Source organism: Oncorhynchus gorbuscha, linkage group LG01 (genome assembly GCF_021184085.1).
Source record: "Oncorhynchus gorbuscha isolate QuinsamMale2020 ecotype Even-year linkage group LG01, OgorEven_v1.0, whole genome shotgun sequence".
NCBI classification, from domain to species: domain Eukaryota; kingdom Metazoa; phylum Chordata; class Actinopteri; order Salmoniformes; family Salmonidae; genus Oncorhynchus; species Oncorhynchus gorbuscha.
The window spans coordinates 94,856,297-94,881,289 of record NC_060173.1 but is presented as its reverse complement, the minus strand read 5'-3'; the positions used below and the strand labels follow the sequence as shown (position 1 = coordinate 94,881,289).

General features: G+C 45.6%; 2 protein-coding genes across 2 annotated transcripts in view; both read right to left on the bottom strand.

The window, feature by feature from the left end:
• LOC124046340 (LIM and senescent cell antigen-like-containing domain protein 1) overlaps positions 1 to 18,214 on the bottom strand; it is a 98,783-nt gene extending 80,569 nt beyond the window's left edge. The window contains exon 1 of the mRNA XM_046366643.1: positions 17,965 to 18,214. Coding sequence (XP_046222599.1) covers positions 17,965 to 18,002 — 38 coding nt within the window. The 5' untranslated portion in view covers positions 18,003 to 18,214. The remainder of the gene's footprint in view (positions 1 to 17,964) is intronic.
• A 5,591-nt stretch (positions 18,215 to 23,805) lies between these two features.
• The window catches only part of LOC124046334 (GRIP and coiled-coil domain-containing protein 2-like), a 25,808-nt gene continuing 24,620 nt past the window's right edge, over positions 23,806 to 24,993 (bottom strand). Inside the window, exon 23 of the mRNA XM_046366605.1 lies at positions 23,806 to 24,993. This exon is cut by the window's right edge and continues 191 nt beyond it. The gene's annotated coding sequence lies outside the window, so the exon portion shown is untranslated.

The following is a 24,993-nucleotide window of genomic DNA, read 5'->3' as shown; positions in this document are numbered from 1 at the left end:
GGAAAGAATGAATGGGGCCATGTATCGTGAGATTTTGAGTGAAAACCTCCTTCCATCAGCAAGGGCATTGAAGGTGAAACGTGGCTGGGTCTTTCAGCATGACAATGATCCCAAACACACTGCCCGGGCAACGAAGGAGTGGATTCGTAAGAAGCATTTCAAGGTCCAGGAGTGGCATAGCCAGTCTCCAGATCTCAAGCCCATAGAAAATCTTTGGAGGGAGTTGAAAGTCTGTGTTGCCCAGCAACAGCCCCAAAACATCACTGCTCTAGAGGAGATCTGCATGGAGGAATGGGCCAAAATACCAGCAACAGTGTGTGAAAACCTTGTGAAGACTTACAGAAAACGTTTGACCTCTGTCATTGCCAACAAAGGGTATATAACAAAGTTTTGAGATACACTTTTGTTATTGACGAAATACTTATTTTCCACCATAATTTGCAAATAAATTTATTAAAAACCCTACAATGTGATTTTCTGGATTTCTTTTCTCGTTTTGTCTGTCATAGTTGAAGTGTACCTATGATGAAAATTACAGGCCTCTCTCATCTTTTTAAGTGGGAGAACTTGCACAATTGGTGGCTGACTAAATACTTTTTTGCCCCACTGTACAAGCTTAAAATTTCAATGTGGTCTCCCAATTAAATGGGCGGATGGTGAAGTTGATGTGCTTGTTGATCAGGGTGCTGCCAGGGATTTTGGGCCCCATGAAAAGATATCACATTGGGCCCCACCACCACAGGCCACATCGACCCTGCGTTAACATCCTGAGAATCAAGATGTTAACTTATATTTACTGATTGCTGTAACCACACACCTCCAGAACCCAATCGACCCAATCAAATCCTTAAATAACTCTACCTTTGCAGGCTTGCAACTCTCTTGTAGTCCAAAATTTACTGTACGATATTTGCTGACACTGAGCTATGAAAATATAACACTGTGCAGACATGCAACATTCTGCATACAGTGGAATTCACTATTTGATGCAAGACTGATACCCTCGATAAGAAATGTGCTAAAGGCCATCTTTTACAGTCTAAATGTCATTTGAATGGTCAAATACTTGAATCTTAACATTAAAATAAATATAATTTAAATATACATTAACCATTAACGGTCACAGGGAGTGTGAAAAATATAGTTAGGGGGGAAGTGGCAGCATATACAGTGTTCAGGTGTCAGGAGACCAAGAGGGGACAAGTTAGGGGGGAAAGTGGCAGCATATACAGTGTTCAGGTGTCAGGAGACCAAGAGGGGACAAGTTAGGGGGAAGTGGCAGCATATACAGTGTTCAGGTGTCAGGAGACCAAGAGGGGACAAGTTAGGGGGAAGTGGTCAGGAGACCAAGAGGGGACAGCATATACAGTGTTCAGGTGTCAGGAGACCAAGAGGGGACAAGTTAGGGGGAAAGTGGCAGCATATACAGTGTTCAGGTGTCAGGAGACCAAGAGGGGACAAGTTAGGGGGAAAGTGGCAGCATATACAGTGTTCAGGTGTCAGGAGACCAAGAGGGGACAAGTTAGGGGGAAGTGGCAGCATATACAGTGTTCAGGTGTCAGGAGACCAAGAGGGGACAAGTTAGGGGGAAGTGGCAGCATATACAGTGTTCAGGTGTCAGGAGACCAAGAGGGGACAAGTTAGGGGGAAAGTGGCAGCATATACAGTGTTCAGGTGTCAGGAGACCAAGAGGGGACAAGTTAGGGGGAAAGTGGCAGCATATACAGTGTTCAGGTGTCAGGAGACCAAGAGGGGACAGGGGGAAAGCATATACAGTGTTCAGGTGTCAGGAGAGAGGGGACAAGTTAGGGGGAAAGTGGCAGCATATACAGTGTTCAGGTGTCAGGAGACCAAGAGGGGACAAGTTAGGGGGAAGTGGCAGCATATACAGTGTTCAGGTGTCAGGAGACCAAGAGGGGACAAGTTAGGGGGAAGTGGCAGCATATACAGTGTTCAGGTGTCAGGAGACCAAGAGGGGACAAGTTAGGGGGAAAGTGGCAGCATATACAGTGTTCAGGTGTCAGGAGACCAAGAGGGGACAAGTTAGGGGGAAAGTGGCAGCATATACAGTGTTCAGGTGTCAGGAGACCAAGAGGGGACAAGTTAGGGGGAAAGTGGCAGCATATACAGTGTTCAGGTGTCAGGAGACCAAGAGGGGACAAGTTAGGGGGAAAGTGGCAGCATATACAGTGTTCAGGTGTCAGGAGACCAAGAGGGGACAAGTTAGGGGGAAAGTGGCAGCATATACAGTGTTCAGGTGTCAGGAGACCAAGAGGGGACAAGTTAGGGGGAAGTGGCAGCATATACAGTGTTCAGGTGTCAGGAGACCAAGAGGGGACAAGTTAGGGGGAAGTGGCAGCATATACAGTGTTCAGGTGTCAGGAGACCAAGAGGGGACAAGTTAGGGGAAAGTGGCAGCATATACAGTGTTCAGGTGTCAGGAGACCAAGAGGGGACAAGTTAGGGGGAAAGTGGCAGCATATACAGTGTTCAGGTGTCAGGAGACCAAGAGGGGACAAGTTAGGGGGAAGTGGCAGCATATACAGTGTTCAGGTGTCAGGAGACCAAGAGGGGACAAGTTAGGGGGAAGTGGCAGCATATACAGTGTTCAGGTGTCAGGAGACCAAGAGGGGACAAGTTAGGGGGAAAGTGGCAGCATATACAGTGTTCAGGTGTCAGGAGACCAAGAGGGGACAAGTTAGGGGGAAAGTGGCAGCATATACAGTGTTCAGGTGTCAGGAGACCAAGAGGGGACAAGTTAGGGGGAAAGTGGCAGCATATACAGTGTTCAGGTGTCAGGAGACCAAGAGGGGACAAGTTAGGGGGAAAGTGGCAGCATATACAGTGTTCAGGTGTCAGGAGACCAAGAGGGGACAAGTTAGGGGGAAAGTGGCAGCATATACAGTGTTCAGGTGTCAGGAGACCAAGAGGGGACAAGTTAGGGGGAAGTGGCAGCATATACAGTGTTCAGGTGTCAGGAGACCAAGAGGGGACAAGTTAGGGGGAAGTGGCAGCATATACAGTGTTCAGGTGTCAGGAGACCAAGAGGGGACAAGTTAGGGGGAAAGTGGCAGCATATACAGTGTTCAGGTGTCAGGAGACCAAGAGGGGACAAGTTAGGGGGAAAGTGGCAGCATATACAGTGTTCAGGTGTCAGGAGACCAAGAGGGGACAAGTTAGGGGGGGGAAGTGGCAGCATATACAGTGTTCAGGTGTCAGGAGACCAAGAGGGGACAAGTTAGGGGGAAGTGGCAGCATATACAGTGTTCAGGTGTCAGGAGACCAAGAGGGGACAAGTTAGGGGGAAAGTGGCAGCATATACAGTGTTCAGGTGTCAGGAGACCAAGAGGGGACAAGTTAGGGGGGAAAGTGGCAGCATATACAGTGTTCAGGTGTCAGGAGACCAAGAGGGGACAAGTTAGGGGGGAAAGTGGCAGCATATACAGTGTTCAGGTGTCAGGAGACCAAGAGGGAACAAGTGGCAGCATATACAGTGGTTCAGGTGTCAGGAGACCAAGAGGGGACAAGTTAGGGGGGAAAGTGGCAGCATATACAGTGTTCAGGTGTCAGGAGACCAAGAGGGGACAAGTTAGGGGGGAAAGTGGCAGCATATACAGTGTTCAGGTGTCAGGAGACCAAGAGGGAAGGGGGAAAGTGGCAGCATATACAGTGTTCAGGTGTCAGGAGACCAAGAGGGGACAAGTTAGGGGGAAAGTGGCAGCATATACAGTGTTCAGGTGTCAGGAGACCAAGAGGGGACAAGTTAGGGGGAAAGTGGCAGCATATACAGTGTTCAGGTGTCAGGAGACCAAGAGGGGACAAGTTAGGGGGAAAGTGGCAGCATATACAGTGTTCAGGTGTCAGGAGACCAAGAGGGGACAAGTTAGGGGGAAAGTGGCAGCATATACAGTGTTCAGGTGTCAGGAGACCAAGAGGGGACAAGTTAGGGGGAAAGTGGCAGCATATACAGTGTTCAGGTGTCAGGAGACCAAGAGGGGACAAGTTAGGGGGAAAGTGGCAGCATATACAGTGTTCAGGTGTCAGGAGACCAAGAGGGGACAAGTTAGGGGGAAAGTGGCAGCATATACAGTGTTCAGGTGTCAGGAGACCAAGAGGGGACAAGTTAGGGGGAAAGTGGCAGCATATACAGTGTTCAGGTGTCAGGAGACCAAGAGGGGACAAGTTAGGGGGAAAGTGGCAGCATATACAGTGTTCAGGTGTCAGGAGACCAAGAGGGGACAAGTTAGGGGGAAAGTGGCAGCATATACAGTGTTCAGGTGTCAGGAGACCAAGAGGGGACAAGTTAGGGGGAAGTGGCAGCATATACAGTGTTCAGGTGTCAGGAGACCAAGAGGGGACAAGTTAGGGGGGGGAAAGTGGCAGCATATACAGTGTTCAGGTGTCAGGAGACCAAGAGGGGACAAGTTAGGGGGAAAGTGGCAGCATATACAGTGTTCAGGTGTCAGGGTTAGACCAAGAGGGGACAAGTTAGGGGGAAAGTGGCAGCATATACAGTGTTCAGGTGTCAGGAGACCAAGAGGGGACAAGTTAGGGGGAAAGTGGCAGCATATACAGTGTTCAGGTGTCAGGAGACCAAGAGGGGACAAGTTAGGGGGAAAGTGGCAGCATATACAGTGTTCAGGTGTCAGGAGACCAAGAGGGGACAAGTTAGGGGGAAAGTGGCAGCATATACAGTGTTCAGGTGTCAGGAGACCAAGAGGGGACAAGTTAGGGGGAAAGTGGCAGCATATACAGTGTTCAGGTGTCAGGAGACCAAGAGGGGACAAGTTAGGGGGAAAGTGGCAGCATATACAGTGTTCAGGTGTCAGGAGACCAAGAGGGGACAAGTTAGGGGGAAAGTGGCAGCATATACAGTGTTCAGGTGTCAGGAGACCAAGAGGGGACAAGTTAGGGGGAAGTGGCAGCATATACAGTGTTCAGGTGTCAGGAGACCAAGAGGGGACAAGTTAGGGGGGAAGTGGCAGCATATACAGTGTTCAGGTGTCAGGAGACCAAGAGGGGACAAGTTAGGGGGGAAGTGGCAGCATATACAGTGTTCAGGTGTCAGGAGACCAAGAGGGGACAAGTTAGGGGGAAAGTGGCAGCATATACAGTGTTCAGGTGTCAGGAGACCAAGAGGGGACAAGTTAGGGGGAAGTGGCAGCATATACAGTGTTCAGGTGTACCAAGAGGGGACAGTGTTCAGGTGTCAGGAGACCAAGAGGGGACAAGTTAGGGGGAAAGTGGCAGCATATACAGTGTTCAGGTGTCAGGAGACCAAGAGGGGACAAGTTAGGGGGGAAAGTGGCAGCATATACAGTGTTCAGGTGTCAGGAGACCAAGAGGGGACAAGTTAGGGGGAAAGTGGCAGCATATACAGTGTTCAGGTGTCAGGAGACCAAGAGGGAACAAGTGGCAGCATATACAGTGTTCAGGTGTCAGGAGACCAAGAGGGGACAAGTTAGGGGGAAAGTGGCAGCATATACAGTGTTCAGGTGTCAGGAGACCAAGAGGGGACAAGTTAGGGGACAAGTTAGGGGGAAAGTGGCAGCATATACAGTGTTCAGGTGTCAGGAGACCAAGAGGGAACAAGTGGCAGCATATACAGTGGTTCAGGTGTCAGGAGACCAAGAGGGGACAAGTTAGGGGGGAAAGTGGCAGCATATACAGTGTTCAGGTGTCAGGAGACCAAGAGGGAACAAGTGGCAGCATATACAGTGGTTCAGGTGTCAGGAGACCAAGAGGGGACAAGTTAGGGGGGAAAGTGGCAGCATATACAGTGTTCAGGTGTCAGGAGACCAAGAGGGAACAAGTGGCAGCATATACAGTGGTTCAGGTGTCAGGAGACCAAGAGGGGACAAGTTAGGGGGGAAAGTGGCAGCATATACAGTGTTCAGGTGTCAGGAGACCAAGAGGGGACAAGTGGCAGCATATACAGTGTACAGGTGTCAGGAGACCAAGAGGGAACAAGTTAGGGGGGAAAGTGGCAGCATATACAGTGTACAGGTGTCAGGAGACCAAGAGGGGACAAGTTAGGAGGGAAAGTGGCAGCATATACAGTGTTCAGGTGTCAGGAGACCAAGAGGGAACAAGTTAGGGGGGGAAGTGGCAGCATATACAGTGTTCAGGTGTCAGGAGACCAAGAGGGGACAAGTTAGGGGGGTAAAGTGGCAGCATATACAGTGGTTCAGGTGTCAGGAGACCAAGAGGGGACAAGTTAGGGGGGGTAAGTGGCAGCATATACAGTGGTTCAGGTGTCAGGAGACCAAGAGGGGACAAGTTAGGGGGAAGTGGCAGCATATACAGTGTTCAGGTGTCAGGAGACCAAGAGGGGACAAGTTAGGGGGAAGTGGCAGCATATACAATGTTCAGGTGTCAGGAGACCAAGAGGGGACAAGTTAGGGGGAAGTGGCAGCATATACAATGTTCAGGTGTCAGGAGACCAAGAGGGGACAAGTTAGGGGGGGGGTAAGTGGCAGCATATACAGTGGTTCAGGTGTCAGGAGACCAAGAGGGGACAAGTTAGGGGGTAAGTGGCAGCATATACAGTGGTTCAGGTGTCAGGAGACCAAGAGGGGACAAGTTAGGGGGAAGTGGCAGCATATACAGTGTTCAGGTGTCAGGAGACCAAGAGGGGACAAGTTAGGGGGAAGTGGCAGCATATACAATGTTCAGGTGTCAGGAGACCAAGAGGGGACAAGTTAGGGGGGTAAGTGGCAGCATATACAGTGGTTCAGGTGTCAGGAGACCAAGAGGGGACAAGTTAGGGGGGGTAAGTGGCAGCATATACAGTGGTTCAGGTGTCAGGAGACCAAGAGGGACAAGTTAGGTGTCAGGGGGGGTAAGTGGCAGCATATACAGTGGTTCAGGTGTCAGGAGACCAAGAGGGGACAAGTTAGGGGGAAGTGGCAGCATATACAGTGTTCAGGTGTCAGGAGACCAAGAGGGGACAAGTTAGGGGGAAGTGGCAGCATATACAATGTTCAGGTGTCAGGAGACCAAGAGGGGACAAGTTAGGGGGGAAGTGGCAGCATATACAGTGGTTCAGGTGTCAGGAGACCAAGAGGGGACAAGTTAGGGGGAAGTGGCAGCATATACAGTGTTCAGGTGTCAGGAGACCAAGAGGGGACAAGTTAGGGGGAAAGTGGCAGCATATACAGTGTTCAGGTGTCAGGAGAGCAAGAGGGGACAAGTTAGGGGGAAAGTGGCAGCATATACAGTGGTTCAGGTGTCAGGAGACCAAGAGGGGACAAGTTAGGGGGAAGTGGCAGCATATACAGTGTTCAGGTGTCAGGAGAGCAAGAGGGGACAAGTTAGGGGAAGTGGCAGCATATACAGTGTTCAGGTGTCAGGAGACCAAGAGGGGACAAGTTAGGGGGGTAAGTGGCAGCATATACAGTGGTTCAGGTGTCAGGAGACCAAGAGGGGACAAGTTAGGGGGAAGTGGCAGCATATACAGTGTTCAGGTGTCAGGAGACCAAGAGGGGACAAGTTAGGTGTCAGGAGACCAAGGGGGGGTAAGTGGCAGCATATACAGTGGTTCAGGTGTCAGGAGACCAAGAGGGGACAAGTTAGGGGGAAGTGGCAGCATATACAGTGTTCAGGTGTCAGGAGACCAAGAGGGGACAAGTTAGGGGGAAGTGGCAGCATATACAGTGTTCAGGTGTCAGGAGACCAAGAGGGGACAAGTTAGGGGGAAGTGGCAGCATATACAGTGGTTCAGGTGTCAGGAGACCAAGAGGGGACAAGTTAGGGGGAAGTGGCAGCATATACAGTGGTGGTTCAGGTGTCAGGAGAGCAAGAGGGGACAAGTTAGGGGGAAAGTGGCAGCATATACAGTGGTTCAGGTGTCAGGAGACAAGAGGGGACAAGTTAGGGGGTAAGTGGCAGCATATACAGTGGTTCAGGTGTCAGGAGACCAAGAGGGGACAAGTTAGGGGGAAGTGGCAGCATATACAGTGGTTCAGGTGTCAGGAGACCAAGAGGGGACAAGTTAGGGGGGTAAGTGGCAGCATATACAGTGGTTCAGGTGTCAGGAGACCAAGAGGGGACAAGTTAGGGGGAAGTGGCAGCATATACAGTGTTCAGGTGTCAGGAGACCAAGAGGGGACAAGTTAGTGGTTCAGGTGTCAGGGGGGAAAGTGGCAGCATATACAGTGTTCAGGTGTCAGGAGACCAAGAGGGGACAAGTTAGGGGGAAAGTGGCAGCATATACAGTGTTCAGGTGTCAGGAGACCAAGAGGGGACAAGTTAGGGGGAAAGTGGCACCATATACAGTGTTCAGGTGTCAGGAGACCAAGAGGGGACAAGTTAGGGGGGAAAGTGGCAGCATATACAGTGTTCAGGTGTCAGGAGACCAAGAGGGGACAAGTTAGGGGGGAAAGTGGCAGCATATACAGTGTTCAGGTGTCTTATTTCATTTGGAAACTCAGGTGTGAGATCTCTGGAATACTTCATGATCAGTGGTTGGCACACAGAAGGGACTTTATCCTCACTAATCTGCCCAACTTTCAGAACAGCAGAAAATTAATCTACAATTTTTGCAGTGGTGTGGAACCTAATGTCCAAGCCACTTATGATGTTGTCCATAGCAGTAAAAAACACGGTCTCATCATGGAATCTCTTATTTTTCTTCTAAATTTCTTCTAAGTATTGTTCTCCGTTAGTTTACAATCAGGGGAGGGATGGTACACTCTTTCAAAAAAAGGGTTCCAAAAGGGTTCTGCGGCTGTCCCCATAGGAGAACCCTTTTTGGTTCCAGGTAGAACTATTTTAGGTGCAATGTAGATCCCTCTGTGGAAAGGGTTCTATATGGAACACAAAAGGGTTTTACCTGGAACCAAAGGGGGTTATTCAATGGCGTTCTGCTATGGGGACAGGAAGAAAAACCAAGGTATTAAAAAATGTGTAAATATATAAATATGTGTGACAGCTACAGAATTTATCTGACTGACAGTAGCTCTGATGTCCAATGTTCCCACTGAGCACATTCCTGCTCAGGGTGGAGTGGAGAGAGAGAGAACTCTGATGTCCAATGTTACCACTGAGCTCATTCCTGTTCAGGGTGGAGTGGAGAGAGAGAGAACTCTGATGTCCAATGTTCCCACTGAGCTCATTCCTGCTCAGGGTGGAGCGGAGAGAGAGAGAACTCTGATGTCCAATGTTCCCACTGAGCACATTCCTGCTCAGGGTGGAGCGGAGAGAGAGAGAACTCTGATGTCCAATGTTCCCACTGAGCTCATTCCTGCTCAGGGTGGAGTGGAGAGAGAGAGAACTCTGATGTCCAATGTTCCCACTGAGCTCATTCCTGCTCAGGGTGGAGTGGAGAGAGAGAGAACTCTGATGTCCAATGTTCCCACTGAGCTCATTCCTGCTCAGGGTGGAGTGGAGAGAGAGAGAACTCTGATGTCCAATGTTCCCACTGAGCTCATTCCTGCTCGGGGTGGAGCGGAGCAGAGAGAGAACTCTGATGTCCAATGTTCCCACTGAGCACATTCCTGCTCAGGAGACTAGAAGGACATCCACTCTCCACATCATGACCTTTCAATTCAATTCAAAGAGCTTTATTGGCATGGGAAACATATTTGCATTGCCAAAACAACTTCTCTCTGCGTCTCAGCCATGACAAAGACCCCTCTCTCTTTCCCTCCCTCCCTCCCTCCCTCCACCCACCAACCCCATTCCCTCTCCTTTTCCCCAACTGTAAACAACTCAGGAAAGGAAGTTATACAAGCAAAGTGTGTGTGTGTGTGACATTTTTACTTCTGACTAATTTATCAGACGTTCTTATCCAGAGCGACGTACAGTAGTGAGTGGACACATTTGAGTACATTTTTGTACTGGTCGGGGGATTGTGCCCCAGTGAACATGATAAAACAGTTTCCTTCCTGACAGGAGCAGAGATCCCTGCATCTAAATAAAGTAACACACACACACACACACACACACACACACACACACACACACACACACACACACACACACACACACACACACACACACACACACACACACACACACACACACACACACACACACACACACACACACACACACACACACACACAGGGGGTAATTAACAGGCAGGAAGCGGATCTGCTGAAACATGTCTCAGGGGGTCGAATGGAACTGCGGTAACGACTAACAACTAAGGACTGATGGAGAGAGATAGCGTCATCACATTCACTGCGCCAGACCTGAACAGTATGGATATGCAGCTCCTAGCCAGTACTGTATGTTATTAGAAACTGGGTAGTTAGAGCCATGAATGCTGATTGGTTAAAAGCTGTGGTATATCAGACAATACACCATGGGTATTAAGCAAAATTACTTATTTACTGTTCTAATTTAATTGGTAATCAGTTTATAATAGTAATAAGGCACCTCTGGATTGGTTGCGTTGTGCCTAAGAACAGGGCTTAGCAGTGGCATATTGGCCTGCACCACAACACCTTGGAACATTTTGCATAAAAGACTGAGTTTTTTACTTTTACTGTTGAAAAGCGATATCCTAAGTATAAATACAGTAAAGTACAAACACTAAAGGGTAAAAAAAACACAACTGCAAACTTCAAGGAGTAGGGCATTCAAGGAGTAGTGCATTCAAGGAGTAGGGCATTCAATGAGTAGGGCTTTCAAGGAGTAGGGCATTCAAGGAGTAGGGCATTCAAGGAGTAGGGCATTCAAGGAGTAGGGCATTCAAGGAGTAGGGCATTCAAGGAGTAGGGCATTCAAGGAGTAGGGCATTCAAGGAGTAGTGCATTCAAGGAGTAGGGCATTATATACAAGGAGTAGGGCATTCAAGGAGTTGGTCTGATGGGAATCTGATGTCGTCAGTCAGGGTTGCTTGAGGAATTACAATAGAGGAGCAACAGAGAACAAAAGAGGAAAGGTGCAGTAATATCTAACAAGTAATATCTAACAATACACACAAATCTAAGTGAAGGAATGGAGAATATATAAATATATGGACGAGCAATGTCAGAGCGGCATAGACTAAGATACAGTAGAATAGAATACAGTATATACATATGAGATGAGTAATGCAAAAAATGCAAACATAATTAAAGTGGCCAGTGATTTCAAGTCTATGTATATAGGGCAGCAGCCTCTAAGGAAATGGTGAAGGTTATTTAACAGTCTGATGGACTTGAAATAGAAGCTGTTTTTCAGTCTTTCGGTCCCATCTTGATGCACCTGTACTGACCTCGCCTTCTGGATGATAGAGGGGTCAACAGGCAGTGGCTCGGGTGGTTGTTGTCCTTCATTGTCTTTTTGACCTTTCTGTGATATCGGGTGCTGTAGGTGTCCTGGAGGGCAGGTATTTTGCCCCCGGTGATACGTTGGCCAGACCGCACTACCCTCTGAAGAGCCCTGCAGTTGCGGGAGGTGCAGTTGCCATACCAGGCGGTGATACAGCCCGATAGGATGCTCTCAATTGTGCATCTGTAAAAGTTTGTGAGGGTTTTAGGGGCCAAGTCTCCTGAGATTGAAGAGGTGCTGTTGCACCTTCTTCACCACACTGTCTGTGTGGACCATTTCAGTTTGTCAGTGATGTGTACGCCGAGGAACTTGAAGATTTACACCTTCTCCACTGCGGTCCCGTCGATGTGGATAGGGGGGGCTGCTGCCTCTGCTGTTTCCTGAAGTCCACGATCAGCTCCTTTGTTTTATTGATGTTGAAAGAGAGGTTATTTTCCTGGTACCACTCTCCCAGGGCCCTCACCTCCTCCCTGCAGGCTGTCTCGTCACTGTTGATAATCAAGCCTACTACTGTTGTGGCATCTGCAAACATGATGATTGAGTTGGAGGCGTGCATGGCCATGCAGTCATGTGTGAACAGGGAGTACAGGAGGCGGCTGAGAATGCACTCCTGTGGGGCCCCAGTGTTGAGGATCAGCGAAGTGGAGGTGTCTTTCACCAGCTGGGGGCGGCCCGTCAGGAAGTCCAGAACCCAGTTGCACAGGGCGGGGTTCAGAACCAGGGCCTCCAGCTTAATGATGAGCTTGGAGGGTACTATGGTGTTGAATGCTGAGCTGTAGTCAATGAACAGCATTCTTACATAGGTATTTCTGTTCTCCAGATGGGATAGGACAGTGTGATGGCGATTGCATCGTCTGTGGATCTATTGGTGCGGTAAGCAAATTAAAGTGGGTCTAGGGTGTCAGGTAAGATAGAGGTGATATGATCCTTGATTAGTCTCTCAAAGCACTTCATGATGACAAAAGTGAGTGCTAAGGGGCGATGATCATTTAGTTCAAATACCTTTGCTTTGGGTACAGGAACAATGGTGGCCAATTTGAAGCATGTGTGGACAGCAGACTGGGATAGGGAGAGATTGAATATGTGCGTAAACACTGCAGCCAGCTGGTCTGTGCATGCTCTGAAGACGTGGCTAGGGATGCCGTCTGGGCAGGCAGCCTTGCGAGGGTTAACACGCTTCAATGTCTTACTCACCTCTGTCATGGAGAAGGAGAGTCCACAGGTCCTTGGTAGCGGGCTATGTCGGTGGCACTGTGTTATCCTCAAAGTGGGCGAAGAAGGTGTTTAGCTTGTCCGGAGCAAGACGTCGGTGTCTGCGACATGGCTGGGTTTCCTTTTGTAGTCCATAATTGTCTGTAGACCCTGCTACATACATCTCATGTCTGAGCTGTTGAATTGCGACTCCACTTTGTGTCTATACACAAAGTGGAAGTTGGAGTAGCAGTGGTCGAGTGTTTTAGCAGCGCCAGTACTATAGTCGATATGTTGATAGAACTTCATTTTCCTCAATTTGCTTTGTTAAAATCTCCAATTACAATAAATGCGGCCTCAGGACATGTTGTTTCCAGTTTGCATAAAGTCCAGTGAAGTTCTTTGAGCGTCGTGGTATCGGTTTGAGGGGTAATAAAATCGCCTGTGACTATAACCGAAGATAATTCTCTTGGGAGGTAATATGATTGGCATTTGATTGTGAGGTATTTTAGGTTGGGTCAACAAAAGAACTTGAGTTCCTGTATGTTATCGCAATCACACCATGTGTAGTTATTCATGAAACATACACCCCCGCCATTCTTCCCGGAGAGGTATTTATTCCAGTCTGCTCAATAAACTGAGAACCCAACTGGCTGTACGGACCCAGACAGTACATACTGAGAGAGCCATGTTTCCGTCAAACACAGTATGTTACAATCCCGGATGTTTCTCTGGAAGGAAATCATCGCCATGATCTTGTCAACTTTATTATCCAAAGACTGAACATTAGCCAGTAATATACTCGGAAGTGTAAGTCGCTTTGGATAAAAGCGTCTGCTAAATGGCATATATTATTATTATATTATAAGTGGTGGGTGGTGTGCGCGCCTCCTGAGTCGGACTAGAAGTCCACTCCAACTACTTCTTCTCCGCCGGTGTTGTTTTGGATCAGCTTCTGGAATCAATACAATTGCCCTGGGGGGTACGAACAAAGGATCCGATTCAGGAAAGTCGTATTCCTGATCGTAATTCTGGTAATGCTGGTGAGTTACTGCCACTCTGCTGTCCAAAAGTTCTTCCCAGCTGTATGTAATAACACAAAAAAATTCCTGGCCTAATAATGTAAGAAATAACACATACAAAAAAAATACTGCAAAGTTGCCTAGGGGCTAGAAGCAGAACTGCCCTCTCTATCTGTGCCTTAACAGAACAGTATTTTTCTAAAATGTTTAATGAGTTGGAGAACACATTGGGAGGGATCTTTGCTCCATACAGAATCCTTCCAGATCCTTGATGTCCTTCATCTGTGTCACGCCCTGATCTGTTTCACCGGTTCTTGTGATTGTCTCCACCCCCTTCAGGTGTCGCTTATTTTCCCCAGTGTATTTCTCCCTGTGTTGCCTGTCTCTCTGTACCAGTTCATCTTGTATGTTTAGTCAAGTCAACCAGCGTGTTTTCCCATACTCCTTTTGCTATTCTCTTTTTGATAGTCCTCCCGGTATTGACCCCTGCCTGACTCTGGACTACTTTCCCGCCTGCCTGATCATCCTGCCTGCCCTGAGCTTGATTCTGCCTGCCCTTCGGTACCTTTTGGACTCTGAACTGGTTTTGACCCTTTTGCCTGTCCAGGACCATTCTCTTTACCCTATTGGATTAATAAATATTGTAAGACTCCAAATATCTGCCTCCTGTGTCTGCATCTGGGTCTCGCCTTATGTCATGATAATCTGTGCTTATGAACTGCCCTCTTCAATTCAAACTATAGTTTTCAATGGGTTTCAAGTCCAGAGACAGAGATGGCCATTGCAAAATGTTGATTGTGGAAAATGAACCATTTCTTTGTGGATATTGATGTGTGCTTGGGGTTATTGTCTTGCTGGAAGATCCACTTACGGCCAAGTTTCAGCCTCCTGACAGAGGCAACCAGGTTAATGGCTAAAATGTTCTGGTACTATGTAAAGTTCATGATGCCATTGACCTTAACAATGGCCCCAGTTCCAGTGGATGCAAAATAGCCCCATAACATCAAAGATCCACCACCTTATTTTACAGTAAGTATGAGGTTCTTTTCTGCTCATGCATTCTCATTTAAACGCCAAACCCACCACTGGTGTGCGAGGCCAGAGCTCTTTTTTCATGTCATCCAACAAAAGTACAAATAAAAGAGAGCCGCACACTCTAGGAGCTCAGATGCAAAAATGTAATACCAACGTTTCGACAGCCAAGCTGTCTTCATCAGGGTATAGCAAACATTGGCACATCCTAAAATCCGATGATAGTCTCGGTAATGTGTTTTCGGACCTTCCCTTGGTCGTATTCTCGCGGGGCAGAAATCTCCGAGACCAATTGGTACACTCTGATTTACCACCCCAAGATATTCCTGAACAACGTCTATTTGCGCCCCTACTGGATGGAAACTACAAGTGTAATGGCTGTGCTCAATGCAATGGCACTTATAAATGTAGATCGTTCAAACACCCACAAACAGGGAAACAGATCCCAATAAAAGGTGTTATTACGTGCTCCACTAAGGCAGTATGTAGGTAAAACAAAGCGCGAATTAAAAGTACGTATCTCAGAGCATCGTAGCACCATTAGGTGTAAAAACTTTTACTTATCCAGTTGCGGCCTACTTCTTGGAGGCAGGCCACTGGATTTCGTCTCTGCGTTATATTGGCATCGAACATGTCACCCTAGGAGAGGAGGTGACCTTGATCATTTATTGTTAAAACGAGAGGCTGCCTGGATCTTTAATTTACAGACCCTTGCGCCCATCGGTCTCAACGTAGACTTTGATCTGAAGCCATTCTTGTGATTATTCTGACTTTGCCATTGTAATTGTTTGTAAACTTGTATAGTTAAATTCATCTATGATCGTATGCTGTCCATGTGTTGTTTGTATGCTGTTCTTTGTATGACATTTTAATATTTGATTATTAACCAATGATATTAGGCCACTCTTGACCATGATTACAGACACCTGTGTCTTTTGACACTATATAAACGAGTCATCCCGCAGTGTTTGTGATTATACCCTGATGAAGACAGCTTGGCTGTCGAAACCTCGGTATTCCATTTTTGCATCTGAGCTCCAAGAGTGTGCGGCTCTCTTTATTTTTCTTTTCAAGTTTCTACTCCGCTAGCCAGCACCTCGTCTTAATAGAGGTGCGTTTCTTTTTCTTCTAGATCCAACAAAAGTAAACACCTGGAGTTGGCTAGACGGCATAAGCATATGGATTGGAACCGGTGATTTGGTCAGATGACATGAAAATGGACCTCTTTGGCCATGTACACCAGTGGTGGGTTTGGTGCAACAAAGCAAACATTGGTGTCATATGAAGCTTTACGGCTTGCTCTGTTATACAAGCGTTTTGATTTCAATTATTTTTTTTACATTCATTTATTGAAAATATTACATTTTAGATACAATTTATACAGTGAGCGCCAAGAATATCGGAACATGTATATTTTACATTTGTATCTATAAGCATAATATCATACCTCACCAAAAATGCTAACCCCAGTTATTGTAATGGTGAGAGGTTAGCATATCCAAAGTGCTGGGGTACAGAGCCAAAACAACAAAAATGTGTACCAAGACAGTACAGCAACACTTTGGTTTTGAAATGAGATCATTTGAGGGTATTTTCATCCATATCGGGTGAACAGTTTCGAAATTACAACACTTTTTGTACATAGTTTTAGGGGACCAAAAGTTTTTGGACAAATTCACTTATGTGTAGTAAAGTAGTCAAACACTTCATATTTAGTCCCATATTCTTAGCACACACTGATGACATCAAGCCCATGACTCTATAAACTTGTTGGATGCATTTGTGTTTGTTTTGGTTGTGTTTCTGATTATTTTGTGCCCAATAGAAATTAATGGTAAATAATGTATTGTGTCATGTTGGAGTCCCTTTTATTGTAAATAAGAATAGAATATGTTTCTAAACACTTCTACATTAATGTGGATGCTACCATGATTACGGATAGTCCTGAATGAATTGTGAATAATGATGAGTAAGAAAGTTACAGACACACAAACATCATACTCACAAGACATGCTAATCTCCCACCCTTACAATAACAGGGGAGGTATAATATTATGCTTTTAGATACAAAAGTAAAATATACACTGAGTGTACAAAACATTAGGAACTCCTTCCTAATATTGAGTTGCACCTCTTTTGCCTTCAGAACAGCCTCAATTCATCAGGGCATGGACTCTACAAGGTGGCAAACATTCCACAGGGATGCTGACCCATGTTGACTCTAATGCTTCCACACAGTAGTTTCAAGTTGGCTGGATGTCCTTTGGGTGGCGGACCATTTTTGATACACATGGGAGACTGTTGAGCATGAAAAACCCAGCAGCATTGCAGTTCTTGACACACTCAAACGGGAGCCCCTGGCACCTACTACCACACCCCGTTCAAAGGCACTTAATTATTTAGTCTCCCTTTCACCCTCTGAATGGCACATATACACAATCAATGTCTCAACTATCTCAAGGCTTAAAAATCCTTCTTTAATGTTTAACCTGTCTCCCTTCATCTACACTGATTGAAGTGGATTTAACAGGTGACATCGATAAGGGATCATGGCTTTTGCCGAGTTCAAAGCAACTGGGAGCTCGGATCTCCAAACTTGAAAATCTCCGACTCCCGACTAGAGTGCGTGCAAAACAACTGGGAACTCTGGAAAAAAAAAACTAGCTCAGACTAGGAAAAATCCATTTGAACAGTCATCCAATTTGGAATTCCAACTTGGGAACTCTGGCCTCTTTCTAGAGCTCTGACTTTCCGATCACCGTTGTCATGATTTGACCTTGTATTTTTCAGAGTTCCCAGTTGTTTTGAAAGTGGCATTTCACCTAGATTCACCTTGCCTGCGTATGTCATGGAAAGAGCAGGTGCTCCTAATGTTTTGTACACATGGTCTTTTTTGTCTGGGTTTTGTGAGGAATCACAAACCCAGACGGTATAGCACTGTTGTCCCGTAGTGACCACAACAAGGTTTCAGATGGTCACAAGCTGTACTTTCATCAAGTTTGCATCAAGCTTCAAGTAGGTCAAAACCTGTAAAGTAGGCCTACAACTGTAGTCTAATTCAGGCTTTAAATCTCAGCAGTACTGCAGAGCAGCAAACAAAGACAACTTTTGCTCATATCTCATTGTGAATAGGCCTAACCAGAGTGATCATCACTGCCCCAGCTGTTCAGTAGTCTAATACAATATAACTCAAGTAGGCCATAAAGTGATTGTTAGATTGTTGCAGTAGTGATCATACCTGACTGGTCTAATGTAAATCAAGTATGGATAGATGATAGTTAAGCACCGCATCAACTCATCTGTGCACAACTACACCCCGCAGACAGACAGCGCTGTGCATGATCATTAAATGCAACAGGCTGCAGCTTTGTTTGTCCTGAGTCAACACACAGACTACCAACGCTTTTAAGAAGCACATTTGGCCGATCATAACACGTGTTTTCTTTTCGGTACTCACCCGTTGCAATTGGTCATTTCTTCGGCCACCCCCAACATCTTCTTGGCTGCAGGGGTATTTCGTCTCCAACGGCACTTTCTTTCCAGATGTTTGGGGCTGGAGTGGATGTATTTTTTTTGTATAGGCTATTGTTTACAGGCGATACTTTCTTAGTAATGGCGAATGAGCCTCGCCTATTTCTTTGTCGCTGGCTACTGCGTTAAAATGTAATTTAATCGGACTAGACCCGCCCTCTAAACCTCTGATTCACGTAGGACCACGATAGCCTACAGTAGACTTGTATTTACTGTAAATACCAGCTGCATCTATGGACAGCAGGTTAAATATAAAACTTCAACTTTAAACTTCATGCACTAGCTAAATGTTATTATTATATTACGCTGTGCATTTCCAACATATTTCCTCGCTAAACATGGACGGATGTTTGCGGAAATCTACCCGAGCAGCACCGATTTCCCACAGTGAAAAATGTGTAATATTTGCAAAACTATTACACATAAATGTGAGCTCTTAAGTCGTATAGCCTACTTCTTACATGCTATTGGAGAAAATAACTGGGCGCAGTAGGGCGCTGCTCGAAAATGTTGTAGTCTACTGTAGACTATTTGATGTATTAACATTAGTTCAAATTAACAAAACGAGATTTAACCATAAAAATGTAAACTTTAGAAAGACATACTAGTGCTCAGTGTGCTTAGGTCATGTAATTGGAACATACAGTATATTTCCTTAAAAGGCTATATTTCCCGAATAAGACGATAGGAAAACATCTGGAGGACCTGTCAACGCTGTAGGCTCTCCAGACCCGTAGACTGAATAGGTTAAGTTGGAGGGAAACGCCTCCCTTAATGAACATGTCTATTTTCAGACACAAAAAAAGTCTACGTTTGGTAAGATTTAGATATGTGCATACTGGCCATCCATAAGCAAGTGGGCAGAATTAATAGTTTATTTATGTGTGTTATTTGATAAAAACAGAAACTTTGAAAGGGGGCATTTGTCCCCTGAAGATTAGTGTGTTAAAATACATTTTATTTGGAGTAATTAACTCTTAAAAGCTAAATGCATCATACTTGCTGTATTTCTGTATTTGGAAAGTTATATATCTTGAAAACTTGATTGCTGACATGCTAAACATCTTGGAACTATATCAACAATGGACTAATGAAACAAATTTTCCCTTAAAGGCCCAGTGCAGTTAAAAGCGTAATTTTCCAGTGTTTTATATACACCCAATGAACATTTTATTAGGTACACCCATCTAGTACCAGGTTGGACCCCCCTTTGCCTCCAGAACAACTACCGATACGCTGTGGAATACAAACGTTGCTCTATTAGTATCAAGGGACCTAACTTGTGCCAGGAAAACGTTTCCCACACCACTTCACTACCGCCATCAGCCTGTTCCGTTGACACCAGGCAGGATTGGGCCATAGACTCATGCTGCTTATGCCAAATTCTGACTCTGACATCAGGATAACGCAAAAGGAACCGGGATTCGTCGTACCAGGCGATCACACTGGAGCCGCTTCTTGTTTTTAGCTGATAGGAGTGGAACCCGGTGTGATTGTCTGTTGCAATTGCCCATCCGTGACAAGGACCGATGAGTTGTGTGTTCCGAGATGCTGTTCTGCACACTGTTGTACTGCGCCGTTATTTGCCTGTTTGTGGCCTGCCTGTGTTAGCTTCCACAATTCTTGTTATTCCAGATAATGGCACCAAAGGAGATGGCCGCCGTTTTACGATCCCATAACCAATTGTGCTACTGTGTGTGTTTTTGTGCGTTATATGTAACTTATTTTGTACATAATGTTTCTGACACCATGTCTTATGACCAAAAATAGCTTCCTGATATCAGGGCAGCGATTAATCCCCCCATACTGGAGGAATTCTTCTTCTTCAACGAGTCGGACGGGAAGGATTTACACCGAGGAGATATCATGGACGACATTTTAGGTGCCTTGTAAGGATCCGTCGCCGAGAGGGTAATCTACCTTTACCATCAGTCCTATTAGCCAATGTACAATCAATCGATAATAAAATAGATGAACTACGAGCACATATATCCTACCAACGAAACATTAAAAACTGTAATATCCTATGTTTCACCGAGTCATGGCTGAACGACAACACGATTAACATACAGCTGGCAGGTTTTAGGCTTTTTTGGCAGGATAGAACAGTGGCCTCTGGTTAAAAAAGGGGTGGCGGCCTATGCATATTTGTAAACAACAGCTGGTGCACGAACGCTAAGGAAGTTTCTAGGTTTTGCTCACCTGAGGTAGAGTATCTATATTTTTCGTAGCTGTCTATATACCACCGCAGATGCTGGCACTAAGACCTCACACAATGAGCTGTTTACGGCCATAAGCAAACAGGAAAATTCTCATCCAGAGGTGGCGCTCGTAGTGGCCGGAGCCTTTAATGCAGGGAAACTCAAATCGGTTTTACCTAATTTCTATCAGCATGTTAAATGTGCAACCAGAGGGATACAACTCTGGACCACCTTTACTCCACACACATAGATGCATACAAAGCTCTCCCTTGCCCTCCATTTGACAAATCTGACCATAATTCCATCCTCCTGATTCCTGCTTACAAGCCAAAAACTAAAGCAGGAAGCACCAGTGACTCGGTCAATAAGACAGTGGTCAGATGAAGCAGATGCGAAGTTACAGGACTATTTTGATAGCACAGACTGGAATATGTTCCGGAATTTAAAAATATATATCTATATTTCACCTTTATTTAACCAGGTAAGCTAGTTGGGAACAAGTTCTCATTTACAACTGCGACTTGGCCAAGATAAAGCTAAGCAGTGAAACACAAACAACAACACAGAGTTACACATGGATTAAACAGGCGTAAAGTCAATGACACAATACAAAAAAAAAGTCTATATACAGTGTGTGCAAATGGCATGAGAAGGTAGGTCATGTTTACAGTCTCCCTCAGGAGACTGAAAACATTTGGCATGGGTCCTCAGATCCTCCAACGGTTCTACAGCTGCACCATCGAGAGCATCCTGGCTGGTTGCATCCCTGCCTGGTATGGAAACTGCTCGGCCTCGGACCGCAAGGCAATTCAGAGGGTAGTGCATACGGCCCACTATATCACTGGGGCCTAGCTTCCTGCCATCCAGGACCTCTACGCCAGGCTGTGTCAGAGGAAGGCCCTCCGGTACCGCTACCGCACGGCAAGAGGTACCGGAGAGCCAAGTCGAGAACGCTTCTACTCCTATGCCATAAGACTCCTGAACAGCTAATCAAAGGGCTACCCAGACCCCTCTTTTACACCGCTGCTACTCTGTTTATAATCTACGCATAGTCACTTTAACTCTACCTACATGTACATATTACCTCAATTACCTCAACTAACCGGTGCCCCCGCACATTGACACTTTACCGGTACCCCCTGTATATTGTCCTGCTTGTTATTTTACTGCTGCTGTTTAATAGTTTATTTTATTTTGTATTTTCTACTTAATTATCTTTTTAAACTTCTTAAAGCATTGTTGGTTAAGGGCTTGTACGTAAGCATTTCACTGTTGTATTCGGCGTATGTGACAAAGAACATGTGATTAACGTGCTGTTTTGACCCACAGGACTGCCGCTGACTGGATGTTTTTTGTTTGTCGCACCATTCTCGGTGAACCCTAGACACCGTTGTGTGTGAAAAGCAAAGGAGGCCGGGCGTTTCTGAGATACTGGAACTGGTGCCTCTGGCACCAACGATCATACCACGCTCAAAGTCGCTTTGGTCACTCGTTTTTCCCATTCTAATGTTCAATTGAACAGCAACTGGATGCCTATCTGCCTGCTTTAGTGTAAAAGTTGTTTTAAAAGACTGGTGACGTCAGCTATTTTATTTTTTAAACTTTTCCTGTTGAAAAACAATATCCCATGTATAAATACAGTAATGTACACACTTAAAGGTAAACATTTTTTTAGGGGTAGTAAAATAAAAAAAATTACGACTGAAGTGCAAACTTCATGGAGTAGGCCGGATAATGCGCTCCGATATCATGGATCTCCCACCTTGCTTGAGGAACAATAGAAGAGTAACAAAGAACAGGTCAGAGGACGCCTGGATCACCAATTGAGATTTACCTTTATTAAGTAAATCAGGTGATACATCAGCTGAAAAGGAGACTGGAATATGACTTTACATTTCTTCTCTCCAAATGTGTGAATTATTGCTCTTTAGGTTTCCCTATTGGTAAATATAACTTTTATATACACTGCTCAAAAAAATAAAGGGAACACTAAAATAACATATCCTAGATCTGAATGAATAAAATATTCTTATTAAATACTTTTTTTCTTTACATCGTTGAATGTGCTCACAACAAAATCACACAAAAATTATCAATGGAAATCAACTTTATCAACCCATGGAGGTCTGGATTTGGAGTCACACTCAAAATTAAAGTGGAAAACCACACTACAGGCTGATCCAACTTTGATGTAATGTACTTAAAACAAGTCAAAATGAGGCTCAGTAGTGTGTGTGGCCTCCATGTGCCTGTATGACCTCCTTACAACACCTGGGCATGCTCCTGATGAGGTGGCGGATGGTCTCCTGAGGGATCTCCTCCCAGACCTGGACTAAAGCATCTGCCAACTCCTGGACAGTCTGTGGTGCAACGTGGCGTTGGTGGATGGAGCGAGACATGATGTCCCAGATGTGCCCTATTGGATTCAGGTCTGGGGAACGGGCGGGCCAGACCATAGCATCAATGCCTTCCTCTTGCAGGAACTGCTGACACACTCCAGCCACATGAGGTGTAGCATTGTCTTGCATTAGGAGGAACCCAGGGCCAACCGCACCAGCATATGGTCTCACAAGGTGTCTGAGGATCTCATCTCGGTACCTAATGGCAGTCAGGCTACCTCTGGCGAGCACATGGAGGGCTGTGCGGCGCCCCAAAGAAATGCCACCCCACACTATGACTGACCCACCGCCAAACCGGTCATGCTGGAGGATGTTGCAGGCAGCAGAACGTTCTCCACGGCGTCTCCTGACTGTCACATGTGCTCAGTGTGAACCTGCTTTCATCTGTGAAGAGCACAGGTCACCAGTGGCGAATTTTACAATCTTGGTGTTCTCTGGCAAATGCCAAACGTCCTGCATGGTGTTGGGCTGTAAGCACAACCCCCACCTGTGGACGTCAGGCCCTCATACCACCCTCATGGAGTCTGTTTCTGACCGTTTGAGCAGACACATGCACATTTGTGGCCTGCTGGAGGTCATTTTGCAGGGCTCTGGCAGTACTCCTCCTACTCCTCCTTGCACAAAGGCGGAGGTAGCGGTCCTGCTGCTGGGTAGTTGCCCTCCACGTCTCCTGATGTACTGGCCTGTCTCCTGGTAGCACCTCGCTGACAGACACAGCAAACCTTCTTGCCACAGCTCACATTGATGTGCCATCCTGGATGAGCTGCACTACCTGAGCCACTTGTGTGGGTTGTAGACTCCGTGTCATGATACCACTAGAGTGAAAGCACCGCCAGCATTCAAAAGTGACCAAAACATCAGCCAGGAAGCATAGGAACTGAGAAGTGGTCTGTGGTCTCCACCTGCAGAACCACTCCTTTATTGGGGGTGTCTTGCTAATTGCCTATAATTTCCACCTGTTATCTATTTCATTTAGCACAACAGCATGTGAAATTTATTGTCACTCAGTGTTGCTTCCTAAGTGGACAGTTTGATTTCACAGAAGTGTGATTGACTTAGAGTTACATTGTGTTGTTTAAGTGTTCTCTTTATTTTTTTGAGCAGTGTGTATACTGTAACTTCTTTAGATGATATAACTTTTTTCTAAATGACCAAATATTACATCAATTTACCTCAAAATCATTTAATTGGGGTGACTTGAAAAGTTGAGATGAGACATTACATTTTTAGATGAACAAGAGTAGCGGCAGACCAAGAAAGTTTTTAAAAAATGTATTAAAAAAAAGCATATATATTAATGGTCATCTTTATTCACAGTTAAATAATCTCTTAAGAAAAAGAATGGTGGTTTTGCTACTGATTGCAGGTCATTTTTATATAAAATGGTTGACCTAAAACATATGCTTAACTTTGACTTATGTGTCCTTTCTTCAATCATGTCTTAACCCAGAGGGGATATCAACTTTAACCGTGAGGACTGGACACCATCACCAGTTTTCACCATCAGTAATCATTCATATTTTACAGCCGAACATTATACTTTCCCAGTTTAAATATACAATTATTCATTAGGAGTACATTCAGTTATTCCCATGTCTTACTTGTCCCCATCTGGTCTCATTCATTAATATGCCTCAGGAATAACACAGAACAATGACATTAGCATATAACTCTGGGTAAGAGACGAGCCAAATCTGAACCGGCACTTTATCCCAATATTGTGCAATATATGGGAAATAAGAGTACAATTTCAGGCGCAGCCTTGGTCATAGTAAATGAGAGCCTAATGTGACTCCTCTACATGTCACAGTTCGTGCTAGTCTACCAAATGTGTAAATTCAAGTGCAGATAGCTGTTTGTAAATGATGATGTGATATGAAGCACAACCATAGGACGACAGAGCAGAGGCCTCAATTTGACCCAGCCATTGATATCCAGTACCCTTTCTTCATGTTTGGTTAACTTGAAAAAAAGCAGCCCCACATTGCAATAACATTGTGATTTCACAGCAAGTACATAATTACTATATATACACACACACATTAACCAATTACAGACTATGTACCTACATATTAACATAGCATTCTTTGGTATGTAATATTGATACATCGAAACAGGTGTGAATTGTTATAATTGTTGATTAACCACTCTACATTAGATCTTAAGTGAAAGGTGTCATCACAGTCATAGTTCACTTCATTAACCATTTTAACTTAGGCGCTGCATGGAGCGGATTATAAAAAACGTAAAAAACGAAGTATTGAATGTGAGGCATTGAGGAATCATCACCGGTCCAGTAACTAAACAGTTAAAAGAGCACCGGCTTGTTTTGCTGCTGTCAGCACTTGCTTCATT